Source organism: Fulmarus glacialis, unplaced genomic scaffold (genome assembly GCF_000690835.1).
Source record: "Fulmarus glacialis isolate BGI_N327 unplaced genomic scaffold, ASM69083v1 scaffold7955, whole genome shotgun sequence".
NCBI classification, from domain to species: Eukaryota; Metazoa; Chordata; class Aves; order Procellariiformes; family Procellariidae; genus Fulmarus; species Fulmarus glacialis.
This window is the reverse complement of record NW_009212280.1, coordinates 36135-59428: the sequence shown is the minus strand read 5'-3', so window position 1 is coordinate 59428 and position 23294 is coordinate 36135. Positions and strand designations below refer to the sequence as shown.

At 47.2% G+C, this 23294-nt stretch overlaps 1 protein-coding gene across 1 annotated transcript in view; it reads left to right on the top strand.

Moving 5' to 3' along the window:
• Positions 1 to 7132: 7132 nt before the first annotated feature.
• The window catches only part of TCERG1L (transcription elongation regulator 1-like), a 45728-nt gene continuing 29566 nt past the window's right edge, over positions 7133 to 23294 (top strand). Inside the window, exons 1-3 of the mRNA XM_009577820.1 lie at positions 7133 to 7144; positions 8183 to 8444; positions 14491 to 14616. Coding sequence (XP_009576115.1) covers positions 7133 to 7144; positions 8183 to 8444; positions 14491 to 14616 — 400 coding nt within the window. The remainder of the gene's footprint in view (positions 7145 to 8182; positions 8445 to 14490; positions 14617 to 23294) is intronic.

Here is a 23294-nt window from a genome sequence, read left to right as displayed (position 1 = left end):
CCCCCCCCCCGCCAGCTTTTGGTTTCTGGAGGTGGCCGCGGCCACCGCGCCCTCCTGCGTGGCACCACGGTGTGCGCCGCGCGCTGGAGGCTTTCGCCAGTAACCCAGCGCCGGAGGTGGGGCACGCGGGGGGGACAGGCCAGGTTTGCTCTGCCGGACTCTTGACTTTTTGCTGGTTTAGTTAGGGGTGGGCTCTGCTAAACCTTTCAGCAGCCGGGCGGTGTCCGTGCCCGCCGTGCTGGAGGCGTTTCTTGCGAGGATTCACCCAGCAGCACCTTTACAGACCGGTGAGGGTGGCCTCTGCTCAAAATAGGAAACACGTTTTGCGATCTGAAGCAGAGGGAAAAAGATCATCAGATTCAGAAAGTGCTGAATGTTTTTAATGGACGTATATTTTCAAAGAAACAGAGTGAGGAAAGGGAATTCAGCAAAGGTGGCTTCTAGGCAGCCTCGGCTTTAGCCAACTGAAAATGGCCTTGAGGAAAAACGTGCTGTGACCTTCAGGAGAAGGTGGAAGCAGAGCTGAGGGGCTGGATGTAGCTGGAGGAGTCTGCGTGGTTTGTAAAACCTGTTTTTTTTTTGTTACTGTTCAATTCCTCCTTTGTTCAAGCCAAGAGACTTCTCTTGTCCTTTGCAGATAAGCACTATTGCCCCAAATTACCTGATCGTGATGGATGTTGCTCTAAAGGAAGCAAATCCCTGGGCCCTGATCTTCACTAACTTCTGGGGTCATAAAATGATAAGAGCGATAATAAAAATAAATTGGTGTGTTTCTGTGTCTGACTGTTACTGGCTATTAGACATGGTGATTGAAATTATTATTTCATTCCTCTCCTCTTTTCTGCAGTAAACTGCGTGTTTATGTTTCAGGAATTTTTACAAACTAATCCTCCCTGTTGCTGACAAGAGTTTGGCCGGACCGAGATGAGCAAGGGGGGGTCCTGGTGGGGCAGGTGGGATGACGAGTGTCGGCATCGCCTTGTCCTGGCTCTGGTGGCGATGTCATTCACCTGGGCGAGCGCCCGAGGGGCTGGGAACAAGCAAATTCCTCTAAAGTAATATTTCAATAATGAAAAAATTGGACCAGATACAGCTTTATTCTGTTTCCTTATTACCGAACCACCCTGCAGCGGGCTCTTCTGCCTGTGACCCTCCTCGCCAGCAAAAAGACTACATTTCTCTGCTGGGTTTGGTTTGTATCAGGCAGTGGGTTCCTTCTGATGCTTCTTGCCTGACCGGCTCAATCCTGGTTACACAGTTCTTTAGGTTATTGTCTTTTTTTTCAAGATTTTTGAACTTTACCCCTGTTTCTTTCCCTCAGTGCAAGTCCAAATCCCACAGGAGACATTAGAGAGACAACAGAAATGAGTTAAATGTGAAATGTTGTCAATGATTTTTATAAGCAAGCTGTGGTTTCCCTGCAGCATCGCGCATTGGATTTTCATTCCCAGCAGTTAGCTCCAAACTGCCGAGCTACCCGCGGCAGCAGCTGGGTATTAGACGCGTTTCTCAGCTCAGCCAAGGGCTGCGTGTAGTGCCCAGGATCAAATCCCTCTCAGACTTAACACCTCGAGCTCAGTGCCTCAGACAGCGAGGAGCATTTTGTAAAATTGGTCAGCCACCGTAGCGACAAGATGACGTAGATGCTGCACTGGGCACAGACACCTTTCCCTCTTGCTGTCACGGTGCCCGTGTCGCGATGGCTGTGTCTACAAGGGAGGGCAACATCTTCTAGGTACGGGATGAGGCTGGCACGCGCCTGCCCTGCAATGTAGACGTGCTCGTTAGCTGCTGCTGAGGAATTGATTACTGCATGGCTTCACTCATCTGCTCTTCAATTTTCTGTTCCTTCCAGCAGTTTCCAGGAATTTGGGTAAGATTCCTTCTCAGTTTAATGCTTTTCTTCTTCAGTTTTGTAATTTGGCAGTGTTACAATAGCTTGATTATTTTTGAATGAGCCATACATATATGTGTGTATATATCTCTCTATCTAAATACGATCTTGATTCCTGTTCGTTGATGACCCTTTGGCTGCAGTGTTCAGGGCAGCGCCAGAAGAACAGATAAGCAACCTCCTGCCCTTCGGCTGGAACAGGGACGAAGGGCAGGGTGGGAGAGGACGTGATAGAGATCTGTAAGGTCATGGGAGATGTGGGGAGCGTAAGCAAGTATCAGCCTCTCACAAAGACACAGAGTTATCAGATGTTAAACAAACAAGACATAGAATATTTGGATCTCCTTCCTAAAGAGTTTTGTCAATGCCAAAGCCTCTGTGTGGTTTTATCTTGATGAATGCAAAAGAGTTACTGGAGACATTTGTGGACAAAAAAAGCCCATTAAGGTTTATTCAATTCTTTGAGCCAGGGGTATTTGAAAGGTTGGAAGAGTATCCTATTGAAATATTATGCTATCTCCATGCTTTTTTTCTTACACCTTTTCCCTCTATGTCACTACATCCTTGCACCATTCCTACACTCTTCTCACAGCATTTGCAATTAGCTGTGGCTGGGAGCAGGGTGCTGGTCGGGAAGGACCTTTGCTCTGATGCAGCGTGTCCATCTTACACTTAACGTTCTTAGGGATACAGTACTGCAGCATTTTTTTTCATGTTTGTGAATTAAGACCACCTTTCAAACCAGGGGTCTCCATGCAGTCAACAGGAGTTACCCATTTGCAGCACACCTGGTACATTTGTGGCTATTTTTCAGGTATATGCAAGGGTTGTTTCTTTGGTTTGTTATGTTTTCTCTTAATCTGATGTTATATCCCTTTAGATTATTAATAGGTGCTCCATTCTTTGCTGAGCACAGATTTTAGTCTGAAAAATCCACAGAACCCAGGAAAAATTTGAGGAAAATTCTGACCCTTGGAAGACAAGGAAGGGTTTGATGTGCTCAGTGCCAGAATTTCTCCTCGTCTCTGAAACAGGTTTTACAGCACTATTATCATCCGCTCCATGAGTTTGTACGCATTCAGGATTATCATCAGGAAGAAATAAGGAACTGATGGCAAGTTTGTGAGTAGTGTGCTCTGCTCCCAAAACTGTTGCTTTCTGTAGGTACTCACTGCGAAAGGAAACAGCAGCTGTATCTGCTGCTTTAAGGAAAGCTCCTTTGAGTGTTTAGATTCAATATTAGCATTTTATTTCATATTTATAGGTTGTGTCCTGCTTTAGGCTTTTCTGGGTTTGGTTAGTTGGGGTTTGTCTGATTTTTTCCATGCAGAAGTGTAATTCCTCTAAATGGTATCAAAAGGGCAAAGCGCAAAGCCTGCCTTACGTCAGCATTGCTTTGCGGGTCCCTCTGGAAGTGTAAGGTAAAGCCTTTCCCGAGCAGAGCCAGACCACTGAATATTTAATACTCTTTGTTAATACATTCTCATTACATTTCAATTTGGATGTAAAAAAGAATCATTGCGGCTCACATTTGACTTAGAAATAAGCATATCTTGGGGTACCTGCTGGGCTTCTTATTGAGTGTGGGATTTTCGGTGTTGCATCAGCGACTCGAAAGTCAACAAAATTATACCGTAATAGGTTTTCTACTCTTTGGTCATGGGCACATTTTTGAAAATTACATTCTTGGGCTTTACACCACTGAGAATTTTCTCTGTCTTTAGCAACCAAAGGCGCTCCTGTCTGTACACAGCAGGGTGTAATGAATATACATACAAATAAGCAAGAATAAAACTTCTAACAAAGCAGAGGAATTAAAACACAGGTGTTCCAGGAACAAAACAAGGTACTAGGATAGATGAAAATAGGAAGCGAGATTCCCATCTTCCCACGGCTGAGAGCAGCTGCACTGGCAGGAGGCTGCCATCACCGCGGAGGCTGGTATTTGTGCGGATCTCAGCCTCAGCGCTGCGGTCAGCCCAGCAGCGCTGCACTTCAGCCGGTTAAGCGATGTAAATCTTCCGGGCCTTTGCCTCAGTCAGAAGATTAAGCTGGGAAACAACAGGAGCGGAGACCCCAGAGTTTTCACGGGAGTGGAAAGCGCTGCCCTCCCGAGCCCTGCAGACTAAACGGGATAACTCCAACGTCTGGGCAGGCCTGTCACGAGCTCGGGAGGAGGGTTCCTGGTGCTGCTGCCGTGCACGGCCCCTGCCCTGCAACGTCGTGTGTGCGCCTGGGCTGGCAGCGCAGGCAGCGCCTGCGGGAACGTAACTGAGAGGTGCTGCCCTTCGGCAGGTCTATGCACTGGTTAGCTATATACAAGGGTGCTAAAATATACTTTCTGTTTGTTGTCTTCTCTCTGAACTATTTAAAGTGTAAGTGTCAAATATTTCTGTCCTCCTTCCAAGGTTCTTGGTGTCTTTCTGTTGACTCCAGTGGGCTCTGATGGGAGCTTTTCAGTAACAAGTAACACCCGTGCGTAACCTCCATCTCTCAGCAGCCAAGGCACAGCGGTTTTTCTTAGTTTATCTTTAAGTCGGTGAACTTTATAATGGATGCCATTTGGACAGTAGTCTCCAGTAGAAAAATTACTTACCCGATTTAAAGATGGTTTTTAAATAACAAATACATTAATGATGCGTCTTGATCTTATTAAGATATCATAGAATTAATTTGAAATGCACCCAGGCAATGAAGCTTTCGTGTTTAAAAGCCAGTTTGTGGTAGGACCAAGGGGTGTTGCACATCCCTGCTTTGCTGTGGTTTCCTGCTGCAAGATCTCCCGGGGCAGGACTGCTCGCTCGCCTTCTGCTCCTGCCCGGTGCTGCTCTCTAGCAAATACTGTGCCCGGGAGTTTCCCCATTTCCGAAGTTCAGCTGCTGGGATGGTAGCGGGGCCGGGGGAGCAGTACCGACGGCTGGGAGATTCCGCAGTCCCGACGGCGGGGAGATTCCCAAAGCTGCGGCAGCATCGCCGTCCCTCCCTGCCCGCCTTGCAGGGATGTGTCGGTGCCGGGCGGGCTGGTGCATCAGTGACACCGGGGCCGGTGCTGAGTCCCAGCCTGTGGCACACCCCTCACCTGAGTCCATTCGGGTTTGTAGCTGAAGGTCTCGCAGAAATTTCTATTTCAAGTCCAAAATGGCTCTTGCAAGTCCTCCGTTCGACAGTCATGGTTACGAAGTCCTTTGAAGAGCAGCTCCAGCAGGTTCGTGCCATCCTTTGCTGTGCCGATGACGCAGGCGTGGGGTACCTCCGGGCCCCAGCGTCTCCAGCCCCGGGCAGGGGGGCTCCCAGCTGCCCCGCAGAGGCCAGGGCTGCAAACCTGGTGAGAACCGACAGAACGGCTCAGATGCGTTGCCCGCTCTCTGCTCCCGGCGCAGGTCCCAGGACAGCCGCCGGAGCCCGGCTCCTGCGAGCGGGGAGTGGGTGCCAGCAGCAGCACCCTCCTGAGGGGGGGGCATCGCTTGTCATCCGTGTCCCACCTCCTTCTCCCCATCTTTCTTCCTACGGCGTTGGGGTACGTGCTGGAGAGGCGTTTTCTCTCCCCGTTGTCCAGAAGGTGCCATTGTGGGGTGGTGCTTTCTCTCTGGAGTTATCACCTGTGCTGGGAGTAGATGGGATCGGTGGAAATGGATCCCTGCAGCAGCGACTTCCCTCCGGAGCCCCTCAGTTCTGCCTGGGAGGGGGCCGCGGGACCAGATTTACACAGCTCCTCCTTCTCCCAAGCAACCCCTTCCTGCATTGAATAATTAGTTTGTATTTCTCTTATTCGGTGTGATTTACTGAGGACATGTTTGCTGTCATGTCATCCTCGTCAAAATAAATATCCTTTATTTTCTTTCTTTTCTCTTAATGGTAGGTCAGAATTTGACAAGCAAATACAGGCAGATGGTTATTAGCGAAAAATAGCAGAAAGAATAATTCCTTTTTTGTAGTTTTTCACTGGGAAACAGTCTTCTAGAGCTAAGGGAAGGGGCCCGATAGAGGTTGTGGGGGGATTTGGTGTGCCTGAACAGCACCCACGGCCGGTGGGTCCTGGTCTGTGGGAACCTGCTGGAGTTTCTCTGCTGGGATGGAAGTTACTTGGTATTGAAATCACTTCGATGACTTGTAATTCCTAGTGCTCAGTAGGTATCTTGATCAATTATGACCCCAGCCATTTTTGTATGTAGCGTTAATGAAAGTATCTCCCTGCCTTGGCACGCGTGAGTGTGTGGTGGTGGTGGCCTGGCTTGCTTGGCCTGGGTACCCGTCGCTGGGGATGAGCCCGTGGATGTTCTGACCAAGGGTGTGGGAGGGATCGTGCTTAGGAAGAAGGGTGGTGGTTCACTTGTATACATTATTTCTTGTGACTGATAAGGTGCGCAAACCAGTAGCTGGAAAGGCAAAGTTTGAGTTCGTGAGTTTTTTAAAAACTATTCCTGGCTGGATTATTTCAGGCGAAACAGGATTAATATTCTCAAAAATGCCTCCCGTTTATATTCCTCTTTAACCATCTAATCCCAATGGTATAGAAAGAATGCTTCAGTTAAATGTGCTTTTCATATTTTTGAAACAAATATGTAACTACGGGCAAATCTGAGGTACATCATAAAAGGTGAGAAAAGATGAAAAGGATGAATGGAACAGGGGTGTTTTCAGGTATATGGAAAACATTCAGTTTTTGAAATGAGAACCTCAGCCTTTTTTCTTACTGCTGAACGGGATGGCGGCGCAGGCTGGGCCATCGCTGGGCACTGGAGCATCCTGTTCCGCACCAGGTGCGGTGCGCCGGTCCAACCCTTGCACCAGTATTTCCATGCTCATTTGTTCTGAAGATGAAGCCTTGCCGTGGCCATACGTGTCGGCGGGTCAGGGGGAGCTCTGCAGCCGAGGTGCAGCTTTGCTGTGGCCACACAGCCTCCACGTAGGCGAGCGCAGGAGTAACCGTCTTCGGTGCATGGCATCGCAGCCGGCAGAGCATCACCTGCCCTGCAGCTCGGTCTGTAAAGCCCAGCGTCAGGGGAGCTGGTCGTTTCACAGACCAGCAAACATCCCGGGCACACGGTACTGGGTGGGCAGTGCCACCCCACAGTGCCCTGCCCTCAGCGTGGCGACGGCCCTCCCACCCTTCGTCGCCCCATCCCTCCACCTCTTCACTGTGGGAAACACAATTTCCTGTTCCATTGTGGGTTTCTCACCAAACAAGTATTTCGATCGTGTAGTTGAATTTTAGAAATTCTTACAAACGTTATCGCGATGGGTTCCCACGTAGGCTGAGCGCCTCGCTGTGTCGGCTCTGCGTGCGTGTGCCCGGTGCCGCTGCACGTTGTGCTCTTATGGCAGTCTTACAAAGCCATTAATAAAAACAAGTTCTGAGATATATTTAGCTAAAATAAATATGAATGACAAACTATGCTGTTCAATAATGCATTAAGATCTTTCGTCCCATGGCATAAAGAGTGGCTTTGCAAGAGGCAAATGTGTTGCAGGAAAAAAAGCTTTGGTTTCGGGAGCGTGATTCAGTGCCCATAAAGCTCAACAGAGAGACTTGTGCTGACTTCACCGGGGGTAAGATTAGGCCCATGCTACGGATATTTTCAATATGAATACATTAAAATAAATTATGTGGCCCCTGTTCTTTTGGGTGCAGTTCTGTTAAAGGCTTCTTGAATCACAGTGAGGGAAATTAGGCTTAAACCCTTGCCGAACTGCTAACTAAGCTTTAAGATAATGTTGGAAGTGCCACGGTTTAATTGGAAAAGGTAAGAATTACAACTGAACAGGAGGAGCAGGAAACCTCCACGGCTGTAGCCAGCTGCGGGGCGGTCCAGGACCAGTCACGTTATTTTGCCATGGGCAGCATGATTCCTGTTAACGCGGGTCGTTAACATCCCTGCGCTGTGTAACGGAGGGATGAGAGCCGATGGGTCTGCTGAGGCACAGAGTAAACATTTATAAAGAACAGTTTTGCCCTGAAAATCTGTCCTATCCCTTTCAACTGGGTCGCGAGCATCAGTAATGTGTCTGCTCCCTCTCCTGAGGCCTGTTTTGGCCACGAGCAAGTAGAGGAGGGAGCTAGCAACAGTGATCTATTTGTCTGTGTGGTACGGGGTAAAAAAAGAAATACCCTTTAAGTACTCTTTGCTAGAAATAACAAAGGTGGAAAAGTTAGTTGTCTGTTCTGGGAAAAATCTACCATCTAATTTAATTTGACTCCTGGTGCATGCCTGGGGACGGTGGTTTCTGCTGGAGGTGAGGCACAGTGGGTCAGTTATGTGATGGGGAATTTCCCATTCTCTTCTTCAGGTGCTTAAGCAACAGCGTAAAAATGCCAATTCAGACATGCCGGGTGACGGGGTTGTCCATTATAACCATTCCCAGTTCAGCCAGAGCGGCTGTAACCATTCCCAGTTCGGCTGGAGCGGCTGTGGGACTTGGCCTCCCCGAACTGCCCTTGCCCGGGAGCAGCGAGGAGAGAAAACATTCCGGGGGTTGAAGCTGGGGCCGGGGGGAGCTGAGCCCGGGAGCCCTGGCTCCGGGCTGCTGGCCGGCTGTGCCCCCGACTCGCGTCGGGAAGGGTTTTGCTGCAGGAGGGTTTGCTGAGGGGGGGGAGCGACTCCAGCGCAGGAGCTGTGCCCGGCGCGGTCCTTCTGCTCTGCTCCCGGTGACGTGCGGCCGTTCCTGAGGTGGGGCTTGCAGCACGGCTGTGGGGACCAGCAAGCTGGAGGCGGGTGCGTGGAGCCCCCAGACCCCCATGCACAGGGGTAGGGGAGCCCCAGCCTCAGCAGCGGAGCCTCAGGCACCCCAGCTCTCCGCTCCGGGTTCCATCATCAGGGATGCAAATCAGCATCTGCTCCTCAGGGGTGCAAATCAGGGCGGTGTATCCCTTGCAGAGGATCTTCAGATTTCTGAACCTTCCACTTGTCTGCTGTTGTCCTCCTTTGTCCTTGTAATGTCCTCGTTGCAGTTAAATTGAGACGAAGGTTGCTTGTGTTTCTAAGCGACAGTAAAATGCATCTGCACTGAGATAATCTTAAAAATGGACAGATGTTCTCAAAACGCACGACTTGCTAGTCAGGGCTCCTTGGCTCTAACAATAATCAGAAACTTCATGGAAAAGATCACTTTTATCCTCCCCCTCCTCAGTATTGTTTTGTAGTAAGATTTGCCTAAACTTCATCATGAAATGCGCAGTGTGTGGGGGTGGGTGTTAGGTTCTCTGCGGTTTACGTTTAGGTATTAGTCCAGCCCAGGTTATGTGCGGTTCATACCGAAAGCTTATATTGCATTATGACATTAAATTCAGTCCACAGAGTTTATTTGTATTCCAAATCCATCTATTGCAAAGCTTTTTATGAGCACGAAGAACTAGAAAGCATAAATATTTATTCCTTAAAGGTTATGATTGCCTTAAATCATTCAAGCTTATTTGGTGAGCATCAGATATAATTAAACTAAGCAGTTGAACTCTCTCTGCATGTATGAAATAATATATATATGTGTATATATGTGTATATGCTTGACTCCAATGTGGATGGAAGCTGTGAGCTAATTGCTTCCCTCACATCAAAAGATGCACCGATCATTTTATTGTTTCTGGATGTGATAATAAATCAACATAAAGAAGAAGTTGAAATTATAAAATGGAAAGTCACGGTTCAACATGCAACATACACTGTGGTAACAAAATGAGCAGAGCTCATCTCAAGTGGTGTATGTCTAACCGTGGGGAGATAATTAAACACGTTATGAAAATTATTCCGATTTTGGGTGTAGAGAATTGCTTGTGTACCGAAATTCACGTGCATACATTAGTGGATGCTTACGTCTACCTGGTGTCCCTTTAAACCTCAGAATCTGGGGGTAAACCTTCAAGTGTCTGCACGTGTAGCCCACGTATGGTTCATACACGCGTGGGGAGCAGCGGTGGGGTGGGAGCGGTGGCGGTTTTGGAGCCGGGTGTGATTTTCTCCCCTGCCCGGTATCGCAGCCCCCGGTAAATGGCGGCGGTGTGAGCCGTGGTGCCCGGCCGTGCCCGGGGGCAGGTTTTGGATCAGCTCAGCGTCTCTCAAAGAGCTTGCCCAGAAAGTGTGGGGCTGCCTGACACAAGCCTGAACCCCCGGGGGGGGTCTTCAGCAGCGGGAGGGGACCTGGGCCGAGCCCGTTCGGTGGCACAGGTTCACATCTGTAGGCGTGAAACTTTCCCCCTTTGCAAATTTAAAGGAGGAAAAGGACAAGCCAGAGATTCCCGGCCATGCTCACCTCCAGTATTTTTTGATCTGTTGTTATCTTTAAAGATGGTCATTTTGGATAAATTCAGAATAGCTGCACAGCCTTTCCCGAGTATATTGTTGTAGACAGCAAGGCATTCGTGCGCACATACCTCACCAGAACCAGAAGAGACCAGATGATGAAATACCATTTTAATCTGTCTCTGATGAGTCTGGAAGCAATAGGATGAAAGTGTCCTTTTTGTTGTCATTAAAATTAATTTGAAAAGCCAAAGACAACCAAACAACTCTTGTTCTAGAAAGTATTACTCATGGAATTTATTGTGTAGTAATGTACATCTAAGTTACAGATGGAAATCCTAGCTTAAGAAATGGTCCGCAAGGGTATGGAAACCAGAATTTCAGTCCATTCATGCGTGTGTCCTGCTGGCCAGCTCCGTAAAACTGGAGAGGCTGTTGCGTGGATTGCTCCATATAATTAGAGGCACCTTAGACTTCAGTGTTGGAATTGATGGTTCCTCAGCGTTTCTTTATATCCAGAGAGTTCGTCGAAGGTAATAGTTTTGCCAGAGGCTTTGACAGAAGCAGAAAAAAGAAACTGTCGTTGCCTCAGGTCCAAACACCGTCTTGAGCTGGAAAATGGTTCACTGTCTCGTTAGAGATGGCCAAGTTACAAGTGCCTCCAGTTACATTATTGTGCTGTAGGTAGCACAACAAACATCACACTGACCTGTTCCTCTTCTGTAAATGCTTTATTTATCATTCTTTCTTCAAAGCAAATGTGGATTAAATTTATCACAGTACCTCACAGGGTAATTTCTTTATCATGCTACTGATCGTGTCTTGCAGGAATTTCCCTTATCCTGACTTAACAGCAAAAAAAAAAAAAAAAAAAAAAGAGAGAGCAATAATAAAATGCTTCCTTTTCTGGTGTTTTTCCTGCAGCTGCTTGCAGTTAATCTTCCCCATGCCCCCAGGTAGCCTGTGCTGCTGTCCTGGGGAGGAGACCACCAGGAGAACAGCACGGAGCTGCTTTGTCGGGACAGTTAGTGGATCACAGAGGTCTTGTTGCTGCCTCCCCTCTGCCCCCGCTCCGTTGATGTTAACGATCTAGCAGCATCTCTTGGAGCCCGTTTTGCTTTGTTCTAGACCGCTGCAAGTCCATGGAGGGCTCTCACCAGTTCAGACGGGGCACCACGCGTGAACGTGTACCCCTGAGTTATTGCTTAAGAAAATCCGTACTTAGTGTATGTATTTTTACATGTGCCTTGAGACACGTAGTCTTCTCCATTGTCTATCCTGTACGAACCTCCGCTGGGCTTGGGAGGTTAAAATGGTGTTGGCACTGTCCTCTCATTCCCTCTTTTCTTCCCCTTCCACTAGCTGGCTGGCATGACGGTGGCTTGCTAATTAATCCTTGTCCTAGGAGGGCTGTGCTGCAGGTGCAGGTGAAGGCTGAAGTGTGGGAGGAAGCCCATAAAAATATTAAATGTGCTTTCAAGCCTCTTATGAGGAGGGCCCCAAAATAAAAACGCAGGGATGTGATTTACTGATGTGCAGTAGTGGCGGGACCAGTGGTTCTTGCTGTGCTTATGGGTATATGTGCACAGGAAAATGTTCCGGGGTATGTGGTGCAAATGGTGTTTGTCTGCAAAATGCTCATCTAAGGTGACTTTTCAGTTGTCTCGAGGCCTGATCCTGCGTCCGCGAAGCCCAAAGTTCAGGGGTTGCTCTGCATAACGCTGCCGGCTCCTGAGGAGAGGTGATGCTGTGTTTGTACATTGCTCTGAGTCGTGAGGGTTTGGGGGTCCTCTGAGGGGAGGAGGTGAAGAGGGGGTTAATGGGGGGATCTCCCCCAGCTGATTGGGACTAATCATCCTCTTCCACTTGTTCAAATGGAAAAATTGCAATTGTCCTCCCGGTTGTTCAGCACATTTGGAAACTCATTTCTTTTTTCCTTGCTGGATATGGGGGTCATGGTTTTCTGAGGTGTTTCATTTGCATTTAAAATTAGTAAATCACCCTTTACCAAGTAATGTCTGTAAGATACCCTGGCTCATAGCAAGTTGGTATCATGCAAATGCATTACTGAACATTCAATGAATTTGGTGTTCTGGCCCCAGCTCCTAAAGCTTCATGAACCTCCTGCTTTTCCCTAAGATTATTTTTTGGCAAAGCTTTACTTTTCCCTGAGTGGTTCTTTAGCCGTGTTAACCCTTTATAGGAATATGACTTTCTAATTTTATAAAATGGTATTTGTTTCGTAAGATTTGTATTTTATATCTATTTCTGTTGTAAAAGATTATTTAAAAAATGGGAATTTGATTAAAATTATGTACTATGTTTTAAATTCTTCTTCACCTGTTGTGAGGGTGAATCCCACAAAGTCCGGTGATAGCCTGAATTCCAGTCTGCTTTGGGAACACGCAATTGATGATATGAGAAAGTGCATTAAAATAGCAGCTTTGAAAACGTGCTGGCTAGGAAAGAAAACAGCCCCGCAGTTGCTGGAATTGTATTTCCATAGAGAATGCCACCAGATCCGGGCAGAAGACATGGGCTTTCCCTGTTTCAGTAGCAATTGTGGACTTCTTGCTTCCTGTTGGGCGAAAGCAGATGTTTAGCGTTGCCTGGAGCACCAGGACACCCTTTCAATGGTGCCGTTCTCTGCAGTTTGCACCAGAGACCTTGTACCTGACGTGAGGGACCTGGGGTGAAGTCAGCACCCGACGGCAGGTTCACCGACATGCTGCCAGGCAGTCTCTGAATGGTGTAAACTGGGTTTTCTTTGGGCTTTCTGCAATCCCAATTTCTACTTTCTTCTTCATTTGAACAATCTGCTACAAAATACTCAGCTTTATCTTTTCTTGGAGAGTTTCTGGCTCCCACTGCTGTGCCCTGGTCATTGGGGTGGGAGACGAGGAAAGGAAAAATCACCATGAATTTCACGATGCATATTTTTACTCACACAAGTAATTCAGATTATATTCAATAGAATATATGTCTGCCTACCAGCAAAATGCATGCTTCATTAGCATAATTAGCACCATCATTATTATTGTTGCTAAAATACCCGCCTTTTGAACTCGTCGTGGCTTTCCGAGTGCCTGTAGCGGGGTGCATCGTACAGCTCTGGCTGCAGACGGGGAAGGTTCCTCTGCCCCAGCTGGGATGGCTGTGCTGGTCCACACCTCAAAGCAGCGAGGAAATACCTCTCGTGATATCGCTAGCCCAGGCGATACCCAAGACTCTAGTTTTCATGAAGAAAAATTGACCTTTTTAATGATAAAATATTGTTTTAGTTGCATTCAAAAAAGCAACCAGTGTCCCCACGTTGGTGAGAGTTACGTTTAATAATCTGCTTTGGCACCTGGAATCTGAGAAACAAAAAATCAATGAAGAGGTTTATAGCGTGCGAGTGAGTTTTTCTAACAGAGTGAAGGCTCTAGAAATGATCCATATTACTGCGAAATGCAGAGAAGTTGGGATGAGACGCGTTTCACAGCACAAGAGTAGTTAGTGAAATGAAAGGGCAGTAAATTCTGCAGCTTGCTCGTGCTTGGGAAAGAAGATGTGATTCCCAGAGTCTGCCTTAAACTAGGGGTATGTCCCTATTGCAGCTCAGTTTTGAAATGGTGGCTTGTAAACAGGGGATGGAGACTGCTGATGGGACACCTGAATTGACGTCTGCAATGAGATGATGTGGTACGGGTCCTTCAGTTTCTGAAAAAAGGTTTCGCGCACAGTTAATGGGAAACTAACGTTCAAGGTTTGACCTCAAACTCGGCGATAGCCGTGAATTCTCAAGGATTAAGTAGCCTGGTTTAATTAGCATAGTTTTAGCAGCAGACCTGGATTACTGCTTCATCATGAATAGCGTATATGAGCAATTTAGTGATTTTCCATTTTGTGAATTGTCTGAGCAGACTGTGATTCCCTTAGATAAAGCTGCTGTTTTAAATTATTGGCAAAATAATTTCCCATGGATGGAGTGGGACACAAAGAGTTTGTGATGAGTAACAGCAGAAACTGGAGGTGTGTTATTTAGGCTTAAATAAGAAAACTGATCTTGCTGTAATCTGTTCTGAAAGCATTAATATATCCTTGCAAATTCTTACTTTGAGGGCCACATTTTTATTAATTTAAGATTTCCACCGATGCTTGTTTGCTGAGAATCAATGGACATCAATGGCCAGACTAGACCAGTAATTCAACTAAACACAAACCCTATTGTTCTAACCGTGCAAACAGGTATAGAGAGAAATGTTTAGCAGGAGGTTAAAAGAGCACTCTGTGAAATAAGGCTGGAAAAAAGTGAGTTTTTTAAAGGCATTTTTGTTTACTGGGGAAAAAGAAAAAGGTTTTCTTATGGTTTGAATGCAGGTTCTGCCTCCAGAATGGACGTTCATGTGGGTCCTTTGATGCCGACGCAAGTCGCCCGGGTAACTGCTGTGTCTGCACCGGCGGTGGCGATCATGGCAACCAATTTGGTGGATCAGACTTTAACAGGTGTGTTTATGTTTCTATATACTGATTATATTACTGAAGCATATATTGTATATTTGCCTACTTCCAACCAAGCCACGCTTTCCATACTGCATAGAAATGGGGGACCCTTAAAAAATCGGCTCAAATTTTATGACATTTGCTTTAGCTAATTGCGAGCGTATTCAGTGTGTTTCAGATCCTGTTTACTCGGTCTGGCAATTGGCAGTAGCTTTGCATTTGATGATACAAAACGCAAGTTTCTGAAACGTCCTTGGGCTTTTCATTTCCCATGCCAGTGGTATTCACAAGCGTTACAGTGATAATGTGGTTATCTTTTGGGTAGTTGCTCCATGAAGCCTCGCTGGCTGAAGCCTCCGAGGATGCTTTATGCAGTACTGTGTGATTCAGTGTCATGTAAATGTGTGTGTTGTCGTGAGAGGAGGGGCAATGCTGTTCCCAAAGGCCGGAGGAAGTCTTGTGGCTTTATTTAGATTCGTATATACATGTTGCAAATCACGATCAAAAAGCTATCAGATTTTGACAGGAAATTGTGAACATCTTTCCTAATAACGTGAAATTCCTCTTACGCTACTGTCGTCGTGAAGTCGGGAGCTCTTTAATGGAGGTGAGATGCTGTGATACAGGGCTGGAGAGGTTGTTCCTCTGCCTGACCTGGGAGCCCACAGCCGTGGAGAGCGGGTGCCAGCCACCCCCACGGGGTCCCGAACGCACCTCCCCAGCCACGTTTCATGGAAAAAACGTGTTTGTCAGGAATTACTAGGTATCAGTTCGGGCGTGATTTGTCTGATCCTTCACACCTAGGGATTAATATTGTGGAGGTGTTGAAGGGTTGCGTACTGGAAATGAACGTACTTGTACTGTGTTTGTTCACGTACAGAGTTTTGGTATAGAAGCTCTCACTTGTCCAGCTGAGCCGTTCCCTGCGCGGGTGCCGCAGGCTCACCGGCTCTACCCACGGCTAAGATAAAGCTTTCCTAAAATACTTTGTGGTCAGCTGTGCTAGGCAGATCCGTAAGTGGAGCTGGAGGCTCCCTTTGAAGCAGGTCTGCCTGCTGCTGTACCTGTCTTGAATAAGATCCTCTGATTGAATTTATGTTGCTGATTATTCCAGCTCTGTCTGGAAATTGCTGAAAATATTATGACGCACACAGCTTAAAACTGAAGGAAAGTTCACACACGTCTCTTTTGACATACTTCAGTTTTCAAACCAGACAAGTTTCTTGTCTGGTTTGGTTTGCTTTTGGTAAACACCTACTTCTTTTATCATCTATACAGTTATTGTGCTTGAAGACCTGCATACTGCTCCTTAAAGTCACCAGGAATGATATTGACTTGCTTTCTTGTCAGAAGCAAGTGAGACGGAGGAAATATTAAAACTGTTCAAAGAATGCAGGGACAGAAAGGTGAAGATTTGTGCAAGGGTCATGCTGATCTGCAGCTTGTTGCTTGTAGAAAACTGAAATCGTGGTTTCTAATATACTTCATATCAAATATATTTCATAATCTTCTTATTGGCAGACTTGAAAACACAAACACTCCTGATTTTATCCATCATGCTGAATCAGGATTTAACTGTATAAAGCCTTTTGATGACTAGATGACATCTGATGACGAGGCCAGCGTGACATTTGGTCGATAGGTTGCCTAAATCAAGCAGCTATATGTTGGGGGGCCATCACTTTGGAAGAGCAGTCATTACATTTTTACATGCGTACAAGTAACGTAAACAAGATGAACATGATATTTTTGTTTTCTGCTTTCTCTCGAAAATACAAAACACCTTCATCTTCCTCTGTTTGTCATCTTTGATTTCCTGCCAACCACCTTTAAGAGAAAAATGGTAATTTCACTCAAGTATAGTATGGATTTTTATTTAATGTTTTGGAGGAGATCACACTCTTTTCTATAGGTTGCTACAAACTGTAGTGGAAAAACAATCAAAGTAGGAATCATAATTAAGAGCAAATGACAGTAATAGAGGTGTTTGCACACGTCTGCCTCAAAGTGCTACAGAAAAGCAAACGTGCACTTTTAGGAAGCTGTTGGGAGACGCTGGGAACGTGACAAAGTCCCGCGGGTGACCGGGACCCAGGGCCGCGGGGGCCGGGGCTGAGCTGCCTCTGGCCGCGGCGCAGCAGGACCTGGTGCGGGGACCCTCCAGTCCCTGGGGGGCAAATTCAAGCCCGCCAGCGCTGGGTCACCAGCCAGGGGGACAGGTAGGTGGAGAGGTGTTATAAGAAGATACCGTCCTCCGAGTTTGTTTTTGTTTTGTTTTGTTTAATTTAAAAGCTCTGGACCTTGAAAAATGTATTCATTGAGTGTCTCCAGCCCAGCAGCACTGAAACACAGGGTAGTCATTTCTGAGAGAGGACTCGGGCAGGCAGCTAGAATACCAACATGTTAAGCCATGAATCTTATATCTCGTGTGGAGAGCGCTTTAACGTACATACAGAGGCCTGTGCCACCGTGTTTTGCTGCCGGTACCTGCAGTGGCAGTATTGAGCCAGCACACAGATTTTATATGGCATTACAGCCATACTTTTGTTTTGCAGTATAGATTAAGCCTTTCTTTGACCTCGTTTCTAAAGGGAAAATTGGGTGTTCAGCGAGGCTTGGCACAGTTGGATTTTGCTCATGACAACACCAAATCCCTCTTTCTCTGAAGACAAAATTAATGAAATTTTCTGCATTTCTGGAGCAGAAGGAGTAAACTTTGCAATGGTCCTGGCTTCTAGTAAGCACTTATTTTCGTATTGGAAGCTGGAAAGGTCCAGTCTCAAGTACAAATCTGACTTTTTTGCATTACAGTAGGTACCAGAAAGGTGGAGCTGTAACTACCACCCTCACAGAGCTCTGCATGATTTTATAGATATTCAGAGCTCAGATCATTAAGTGCCTTGAAGATCAGGGCCGAGATCTTGATATTTAAAAAGAATCACATGTAAAGAGGAGAGGAAGGAAGGTTGGCAAGAATCAGTGAAGGTCTTTGACTCAAAGCCCGGCTTAGCCTGGGCCAGCTCGCAGAGGTGCAGAAACAGCTGGAGAGAGAGGCTGAGAAATGGTGCAGAGGCTTAAACGAGGGGGAAATGCAAAACCAGGCAGGAACACCCTGCCGATGAGCGTGCGGCAGCAGCTGCCTCCTGCTCAGGGAGGGAGGAGGTGAACGAACGGGGACCCCGGGCTGTGCCCGGTGTTGGTGGGAGCTGATGCTGCTCTGTGGGCAGCCATGCTCGTAGGAATGCTCCTGCCCGTGCAGCTCTATGGGAAATGAATGCACTGGGCCAGTCTGGGAGGTAGGGATGGCACGCTGCCCACCCCGCACGGAGTCTGAGAAAAACCCAGTAGGGGTTTTTCACCTTTTCCTTCTTTAACAAAGAAACTATTTTCAGGGTAGAGGCAAATAGCATCTGTTGGGCAGTGTTGGCTGTGTGCCTGAAAAGTCCAACAACGAAATGAGTTTGTCCTTGAACTCTGCACCAGGCATATAGCCCATGGTATGGTACAGTAGACAAAGAATTTGTCCTTGTTATTCTACTGTCCCCGTTACAAATCTCCAGAAAAATAAAGGGGTGAGAGGGAAGAGATTGCTACAGAAGGAGAAAAGCTTTGCTGAAAGAGACTTGTTCTAAGAGGGGAGACAGAGCATTTGGCAGGGCACAGAGAAACTGGTCAAAGCAGAAAATAGACACGAATTAAAGGGTGAAATGCAGTGAGCAGGCAGGAGTAGAAGCCGAATCTGTTTCCCTGAAGCAGTGATGATGGGCTCCTGTGGGAGCGGGGCATGGACCTGCCTGACATAGCCAGCACTGAAATCCCACACTTGGCTCGAGCCAGAAGCAACCAAGGAGGAATTTTGAGTCAGTCAGATACGGTTTTTAGACTAATCTCAAAAACCAAAAGCAATAAGGTTGTAAGGAGAGACAGAATTGATCTACAGAGATAGTGATGGGATAATAAAAGCTGAGTGTTTAGATGGGTGCACTTGAAGTAAATTGAATTCTCTGAAACATTTACAATCAAAATTTTAAACTTCCTTTGAGATTAATGGAGGTTTGGCCTCTAAATACCTTTGCAAAACAAATTTTTATTCTCTCTTCTCCATAGCTGCTTCTGGAGTGAATCAGTCTTCCCTCTTCCTTCTTCCCCTTCCTCTCTAATTCTGCTTTTAATAAGATGTTTATGATCATACACCTACGTCCTCTGTGATATACCCAAGATAGTTTTGCTACTTCACCTTTACTTTTCATACTGTGAATTATTCATGTTTCTCTATCTGCTGTGGAGCCTCAGAGAAGTCTCTTTAATCAGATATCTTTATCCTCCTGTCTCCAGCGCATCCTTCAGCAGTGTTACAGCAAGTGCAGAAACACATCGTTGGTAATTATGCTGCTAAGTTTAGGGGCAAAAAAAGCTGTGTGATTATGTTGGAAATATGTTGTGGTGGCTTAATTGTCAGACTGCAGTTTATTTTATGCATTTGAGTTAAAGAGGGGGGGAAAAAGGTTGATTAATGAGAAAAGAGTAAACCTGAGCAAAGATGTGCGCCAGCTGCCAATAGAGGGTAAACATGAGTCTTGCTGGCTATCCTCTCCCAGTGTGTGCAGAGGAGAAGAAATCTTTAATGATCTAAGAAGTCCTAACAGTGGTCTGCTTGATATCCTCCTTGGGAAGCAGAGCGGGTCAGCGGCACGGGCTGCCCGCAGCCCTCCTCCCGTTGCAGCTCCCCCGCCTCGCTTTTCGGGAGTCCCCCCTTAGCACAGCGAGCCGGAGCCCGGGGAGCGCTCCCTGCCCCGAGGGCAGCTCGGGGGGGGAAACACGGGGTTGAATTATTTTTCTCTTGACATTATACTTAGGGAGAACAGTCACAATGTTCAACTATAGATATAAAAATAAATGACTCCTGAGGTGCATAGTGACTTTCAGGACTTTCTTTGGTTATTTTATTTTAATTTTTTTATTTCCATCTTATTTTATATGTGCTGACTGTCCAGAATTTTGTGGAAGTATATTTCACGTGCGAACGCCTAATGAACTGTGTGCTGCAGAAGTTCACCTAGGTGTGCTGTGCCGATGATGCTGTATTTCTAGCAAAAGCTACAGCACCCAAGTCCCTCCCTGGGGCTTCAGCTTTCCTGTTCGGATGCTGCGAGGGAGCTTTTCAAAGGAGGAGGAAAAGAGAGGTTGCCTTGGGTGTTGGCAGCGCAGAGTGTCTCTGCGCCAAAGATGTGTAAGGTTCAAACAGGAGTGAGAAGCGCTGCCCGTGCACGAGAGCCTCCCGGCTTGGTCCGCACCAGTACGTCCGTGCTCCGTACTTCAAGCCAATCTTCAGTTATTAAAGAGCAGGGTAAGAGCAGCCGTGACAAAAGCAATTACGCCATATGTCGTACCTTCCTGTGCATCAAACCGGAGCTCCCGGAGCTGTGTGAGTGTGGTTTAGGCTCTCTCTCCTATTTCATTTCTTCAGCGTCAGCTGTGGGAAACTCCTCTGCTGAATTTCGCTTGTGCAACAGTTTAAATCTGCCAATTGGCATTTACGTGTTTGTATTAATGCTTGTAATGATTAATTGAAAGTTGACATCAGCTAGGTAAATGTGTTTTCTTGTTCCTCATGCATGTGTGCATATGCATATACATGAATGAAAGATCTTGGCTACTTCTTAAACCAATTTGATAATGAAGACTATAAAAGAATCAAAATTCTAATAATAATAAAAAGATTTTTTTCTAGGATTAAAGAAATAGTTAAAAAGAGAAACACGCAGAGTTGGAAGAGGTGTTGATGTGATTACCCTATTAAAAGGAAAAATAAGTCCCAGGTCTGTTAAGCATTGTTTCCCAAGCATGTTGCTCCATGTCCAGCTGCTCCGTGTCTGAGTGACAGAATCCGAACAGCAATTTGTTTGTGGCTGTTTCATCAGCAGCTAATTGGCTGTCGTGGTTTAACCCACCCAGCCGCTCGCTCACTCCCCCCGGGTGGGATGTGGGAGAGAATCGGAAGGGTAAAAGTGAGAAAACTCGTGGGTTGAGATAAAGGCAGTTTAACAGGTAAAGCTAAAGCCGAGCGCACAAGCAAAGCAAAACAAGGAATTCATCCACTACTTCCCATGGGCGGGCAGGTGTTCAGCCATCCCCAGGACAGCAGGGCTCCACCACGCGTAACAGTGACTTGGGAAGACAAACGCCATCATGCCAAATGTCCCCCCCTCCTTCTTCTTCGTCCAGCCTTATATGCTGAGCATGACGTCATATGGTATGGAATAGCCCATTGGCCAGCTGGGCCAGCCGTCCCGGCCACGCTCCCTCCCAGCCCCCCGCGCACCTGGCAGGGCACGGGAAGATGAAAAGTCCTTGACTAGCTAAACATTACTTAGCAACAACTAAAACATTAGTGTGTTATCAACACTATCCTCATACTACATCCAAAACACAGCACTATACCAGGTAATAGGAAGAAAATCAACTCCATCCCAGCCGAAACCAGGACATTGGCCTTTCGGAGTTGTTGCTTCAGGGACTATTTCATGGCAAGAGCAGAAGAGTCGAGAGCTGGAAATGCTGAGACGTATCGTGCCGCTGAGCAACGTTGTCCTCAAAGGCTCCCAGCCCATAGAATCACAGAATAGTTGGTTGGCCGTGGTGCCCTGAGCCCAGCGCTAGCTGTGTGCCTGCAAAACGTGGCCAGCGCCAGCTGTGTGTTTCTGCAAAAGCTGTCCCAAACCTGGGCTGCTCCAGCTGCATTTAAATTGCTGCAAAATCAATGACTTGCAAAGGAACATTTGCTGCAGAGGGGGATGTCTCAAGGTTCCTTTCATCCTCTACAAACGTATTTCCAGAAGGCATGCTAATATTTTGGTTTAAAGACCTTGTCAGAAAGGAGGGAGGCTGTACGGGGGACACTGTGCCTGCTGTGCCACGCAGGGCAGCGCCCGAGGGCTGGCTCGTAGCACGGCATGGGAGCAGAGAACAAGCCACCAAGGATATCCCAGAGCAACAACAGTGGGAGAGTCGGAGTGATGGGAAAACGCAGGGCAAGATAATGAAATACCTCTGTGAAACAGTTAAGAAACTGCACATTGTCTTTCTTCTGCCATGTTTTAGAGCTGGAGAATATATTAGCAGAGTTTAATTTGAGCGAGGTGCTCTAATTGTGCCTCCAGGTCTCGCAGAGCAGTGACTGTGAGAAGCATCCTCGGTCCTCGGGTGTCTTTTCGCCGTGTTTGCTTTCCTCACGCGGGGCCGTAGCGTGGCTGGTGCCGCCGTTTGCCAGCGCCAGCAGCCGCCTCCTGCCTTTCCAGGTGCTCGCGTGTGGCACGGCTGCTCACGGGGCTGGTCCCAGCAGGGTCCCCGCGTCGTCCCTCCGATGTCCCTGGCCTTCCTGAGCACTCTGCCAGGATTTCCTTCACCTTTCCAGAAGCCCAGCAGAGAAGGCAGAGGTGGGCACTCGCAGGCAGGCTGAAGCCGGGTGAGGCTTTATCGGATTCAGAGACGAACGTGCCCGGTAATGCTTTGATTCCCTGTTAACAGGGAAAGATAAATTTAGAGACCCTTTTGATATGTATTAGCTGCTCCCTGCTCCTAGCTCCTTTAATATGGAAATTAATTGATACGGTTTGTAAATCTTCTTTTGCACTACCCATAAAAATTGAGTAAGTCATCTTCTGAGAAAAATGACATATATTTAAATTTTTATTATTGTGATATATTCCACGGTGAAGCAGAGTCAAATGGCTGAGACTCCAGCCTTTTCCTCGGTGTAGTTTGTTACATGTATGCCTATTCTGTAGTCTGAGTAATTTTAAAACTAATTGAATGGTATTTTGACATGTGAATCTGCTATATGATATGCAGTTCTAGAAAAGCGGTGCTTGCAAATAGTTTCTTGAAGCTACTACACCACAGTTGTAGTCTGTTTGGCAGACAGAAGGTGCTCCGTAACTCTTGAGATGGACGAGGGGTGAGGTATGTCGTGGCTTGTCCTTGCTATAGCACTCTTAATACTGGCAATATTACCCTATATTTGCAGTGTGCCGTTGCACTGAGCTCCCCAGGGAGCCCGTGACGGCCGTGCGTGGTGGCTGGGCGGAGGGGGGGTGTCTCCCTGCAACGCCGGGGCGGGGGGCTGTGGGTGCAGAGCCGTGCAGACAGGCGTGCTGGCCGGGGTGGATCGTCGTGGTCCCCATTCCCGAGCGGCTTGAGCCTCCTTTGGTAATTTTACTGCTGTGCTGGAACTCTTCAGGCACGTATGCACGGGAATGCTTGATTGTGATTATATATTGCTCATGGCGTTTTTATCATAAATGAGTTGGAACATCATCATTTCTTGTTGTTTAACTCTGCCTAAAAGTTTGCAGGCTTTAAGGCAGAAATCCAAGTGCTGTGGCACGGGGCCGTGGTCAGGGTTTGTAGACTTCGTTCTAGGAGGGACGTAGCCTGGGCGGCTGTACGTCCCCGGCCGTACGTCCTCCCCATTGCTGTGCCAATGCCGGCGCCATTGCTGTCACTGCTCTGTCCGCCTGAGCAAAGGGATGGCTGTGCTTGGGAAGAACGGGCGGGAGGGGGCTGCATACGCTTTCCTGGGACTACTTAATATACGAAGAATATACCTTGTCCTCCCTGCCGCAGGGTGGGCCAGGTGGCTGGAGAGTACCTTTGCTCAAACCCCCACACAAGTGTTTCAA